The sequence below is a fragment of the Microtus pennsylvanicus genome, chromosome 5, assembly GCF_037038515.1.
Source record: "Microtus pennsylvanicus isolate mMicPen1 chromosome 5, mMicPen1.hap1, whole genome shotgun sequence".
NCBI classification, from domain to species: domain Eukaryota; kingdom Metazoa; phylum Chordata; class Mammalia; order Rodentia; family Cricetidae; genus Microtus; species Microtus pennsylvanicus.
This window is the reverse complement of record NC_134583.1, coordinates 45,879,334-45,884,037: the sequence shown is the minus strand read 5'-3', so window position 1 is coordinate 45,884,037 and position 4,704 is coordinate 45,879,334. Positions and strand designations below refer to the sequence as shown.

Here is a 4,704-nt window from a genome sequence, read left to right as displayed (position 1 = left end):
GAATATGATTTTTATCACCCAAACTCTAAAATGTCCAGGACGAAAAAGTCAAAGACATTGTCCCTAGATTGATAGCTGTCATATAAATATGAGGCAGGAATCTTGAAAAGACTTGAAACTCAGAAGAAATTTCCTGGGGAAGTGTACCTGCTTCCCTGCAATGTTGGGACAGTTTGTTCATCTGCTTTTCTACTCCTATGCACCTTGAGGCTACCAAACACCTCATTTCCTACTGAACCCTCCTCACATGCATAAGCATACATGCATCTATCACCAACGCTTCACTTATGGTTGGATATGCTAGCGCCCTGCTGTGTTTGTGCTCTGTGAGCTCTGACTAAGGCAACTTCTGAAAAAAGCATACTTGTCTCCCTATCTTCTTTCTATAAAATTAAGGATTTTTGTACCAACATTCTTTTATTGTTTTTTGCATCTAATGACAGAATATTCACTGTTTTTTTCCACTGAGCTCAAGATTTGAATTTTTCAAATTCAAACCTTTCTCCCTTGATAATTTTCTAGATATTTATGCTAAACACAAACTTTGTTAGCAGAGATTTATCTGTCACTCAAATATATTTTTGTTTAACAAATAGTTTGATGACTGCTTCACGGATCTGCTTGGTCTTTACACCATACACAATTGGATTCAAGGTGGGAGGCAGCAGAAGGTACAGGTTGGCTATAAAAATGTGGACATGATGAGGTATAGTGTTTTCCCCAAAGCGATGAGTGAAGAAGTTGAAGAAGGCTGGGACATACGTGATAACTATAGCACATATGTGTGATGTGCAGGTACTGAAAGCTTTATGGCGAGCATCTGCTGAAGACAGTTTCACTACAGCATGGATAATCATGATATAAGACATGGAAATACAGAACATATCAAAGCCCCCAATAAATACAGCAGCTATAAGACCATAGATAGCATTAATCTTAATATTGCCACAAGATAGTTTGGCCACAGCCATGTGGTCACAATAAGTATGGTGGATGAAGTTTCCTCTACAGTACGGAAGACGCTTAATCAAAAAAGTAAAGGGGATCATGAGTGACACACTTCGGATGAGTGTCGCCAATCCAGCTTTGGTAATCACAGTGTTGGTGAGGATGGTGGAATAGCGTAATGGATAGCATATAGCCACGTAGCGGTCGAAAGCCATAAGCATGAGCACACCAGACTCCATGCCGGTCAACATGTGGATAAAAAACATCTGTACAAGGCAGGCATTGAAACCAATCTCCTTGAGACTGAACCAAAAGATACATAACATACTGGGGACAATTGTATTGCACCCAGAAATATCGGTAGCAGAGAGCAAGGCTAGAAAGTAGTACATAGGCCGGTGGAGGACCTCCTCATGGATGATGAGGTAGATAAGTCCACAGTTGCCTGTCACAGCAATGAGGTACATAAAGCAGAATGGCAGGGATATCCAGATGTGTGCAGCTTCCAACCCGGGAATCCCATTCAGGATAAAGTATACTGGTGTCAGGCTGGAGGTGTTGGCCCCTCTCATAGTGATGAGTAGAAAATAAGTCACACCCTGTGTGCGTGACAGTGTCCTGCTGAAGACAGCAGTGAAAAGATTTTTTCTAGACACAAAACATAAAAGTATTTTTACAACATAAATAATAAAGAAGAGATATGTATTTTGTATCTGGACTACATTCCTCTAGCCAACTGTATATTCCTAAATTTGTTACTAAATTAAGAGTGCAAATTGGTGTCCAAGACCTGGACTAGCTTGGTTTTACACTGTCAAGTTGATTTACACATTAGCTCATATTCCTAGGTAAGTCATTAGTGGTCAGTTTTAGCCCTTCAGTCAGTTTCCAAATTATGGACTTTGTTTAAAGAACATTGAATTTGTGAAATCCTCACATCATTTCCCTTATCTAGGAAATTATTTCAGTGTGTCTGGTGGTTACATCTATTAAATCATGTGAGCATTACACATCATGCAAGCCAGTTATGAGGTTGACATAGTTAAATGCCTGTCTAAATTTGTAAGTCTGGATTTTCTGAGAAATCAAAGGCAGAAATATGAACATGTTTTTGTATGTGACAAGGCAAAAAATAAATACAAAGATACAACTTACAGAGCATCATGGTCATGTGTATTTTCCATTATATCTTCTTTTCCCTTGCTGGTAAAGGAAAGAATTTCTATAATATCTATATTTACCCAGTGATTTTTTAACTTTAACTCTATTTTCAAATCTATGCAGATATCTATCAAACAAATTTATATCATTTATAATGATAATACATAAATAGGCATATATATAGGCATATATATATATACATATATATATATCATACTGTCTATCAAGCTATAAACTAGGTTTGTCCTTTTTTTGTCTTCCTGTCATCATCAACCAAATAACCTTTTAACCAGTGTTTAATGACTACTTGCCTCTCTTCTTTCTTTTCTACTTTGAGAACCAGAATTGGTAGACAATCTTTGTAATGAAAACCATTAGATTCCAGTATCTTTCTGTGCAAAAGTTCACTGTTAAAAACTTCAAATTAAACTCTTTCAGTTATTGCTTAGTGTACATCACCAAGCTGAAGCATCAGCTTCCCTTAGATCTACATTCGAGTGTTTGTATCTTCTGCAATGCTTGAATCTCCAAGCACCATTTCCCTAAGTTGCATTGCTTCTTTTTCTTTGTCGTTTGGTGTAACTATGTATTTCTCCAATTTTTTTTCAGGCTTAAATGTTATTTATACGGAAATTCAGAATATTTCAAAAGCATTTGTACCAAGTGTAAAATTCTTTTAATAGTAAATAAATTACAGAAAATTTCAACACTATCCAGAATACCAAAACAAACTATATAGTACTATTCCAATAATTAATAATAGTGTGATTTTTTTCTATAAGAGAAATGTAAATAAAATCGTGTGTAACCAACCTTTATTACTTCCTACATCCCTTCTGTTTCACTCAGGGCAACATTCAGCCTCTTTATATTTGCTTGGAAAATACCATGCTTTTAATTTATGAATGTGCCCACCATTGCCCTAAATGAGCCTGCATCAGTCCATCTATTCAAATTGCAGGCTTCTCAAGCTCAGCCATGTGCTTCTGGACACTGCCCCTTGTCATTTAAACTGCTCGCCCTCTTCTGAGGACTGTGACTCATGTCCTCCACAGTTCCAGGTGTCTGTCAGAGTTAACACAAATCCTTCCCTCCTTTCAACTTAACATTGTAACTCTGAGATTTCCTATCCCCTCCACTGTCTTGGCTTCATAGCACCTGTCTGAGTTTTTCCATCTCTGCAGCAGGTGGTATCATGTGTTCTTACTCACTGCAAAGGACATTTCCATCTGTTTTACTCACTGCTGAATGTAGCATAAGAGAAAAAGTATGATTAAATAATGAATCAATAAATTCCCAAGTTCCTTTTAGATGGTTTTACTACTTAAAATAAATATTGTAATAAATTGTCATTAAAGAAAACATTGAAAAATAATTCATCTCAAAGAAGTCAAATCTGATTTTAAGATGTCTTCAATAACTTTAAAGACTTTTAAAAAATGAAATCACAGCTGTTGATAAGTGGAAAGTATATGTAGTAGATCCTCAAAATTACCTTTGTATTATTTATGAACTATAAGAATATACATATGTGTGTGTATATATACATTCATACATACATATATATAGACAGAAAAACAAATCTGGGTGCATATAATATTGCTCATCCCAGCAGATAAAAATTGTAGGGAAACTGTGAAGCCACTGAAATCACAGGTTTTCCATTGAGGAGAAAGCAGCTGGTGTCAGGAAAGTGCTTGTCAGTGAGTTGGGTGACATGGTCACAGGAATTCCTTATTCTCCCTGCACTAATAGATTTTGGTTGATAAAAATTCTTATGACTTTCTAAGGAGCACCCCACCTCCTGTGGAGAGGGTAGACATGTCTTTTTAATTATACAGAAATAAGCTTGCCAGTGCTACAAGCTTTACTCCTTGTCACATCAGTGTGTTAGAGTCCCCATTTCCTATTACCCAAATTGCACCTGATTTTTACCCCTTCCTCTCTATCTTGAAAGCAACTTACAAATCTGTCTACTTCAAGAATTCTACAAAGTGAGATAATTCTCTCTATTCCCTACTCAACCACCCTTGACTCAAGTCCCTGTTTAATAGTAGTCTTTTTGTGTCTCCTATGAATTTACTTTTTCTGGGTCATACAAACTCACCCCAGTGTTCCATGGCTTTAAATCCCCATTTATGACTGCTACCCCTAAGAAAGAACTGCATTATATTTAAATAATAAGCCTGCATAACAAGTTTAATATTTTCTCTGGGGACATTTCAGGTAATGGACAAAATACGATCTGTTTGGGGTATCACCCGTAGAGGTCCCATAGGTCTCTGATGGAGAGGATGTAAGCTTATCACCACGAAAACAAGATCTATATTTAGAACACACTTGAGCAGGGTATGGGATGATCTCATACTGTCCAAAGTTTTCTCTGATGAGCCATGGGAAGGTAGACATACTTTCTGGCACTTGCTGATTTATCGATATCTACTCCCCGGGGCTGCTCAAGTTCGGTTTCATAATTTTAGTATATCCCATCTACGCATCTCAAAGTTTACTAAAATTATTGAGGAAACAGTTTCTGAACTTTCTATGTTAAATTAGATATTAAAACAAAATTCATTAAAATACATTTCCTGCGAT

General features: G+C 36.6%; 1 protein-coding gene across 1 annotated transcript; it reads right to left on the bottom strand.

Annotated features, from left to right (window-relative positions):
• Nucleotides 1–569: 569 nt before the first annotated feature.
• Nucleotides 570–1,520, bottom strand: LOC142850846 (olfactory receptor 52N2-like). The gene has a single exon (XM_075974748.1). The coding sequence runs from the start codon at nucleotides 1,518–1,520 to the stop codon at nucleotides 570–572; it is 951 nt and encodes a 316-aa protein (XP_075830863.1).
• Between the last annotated feature and the right edge of the window lie 3,184 nt (nucleotides 1,521–4,704).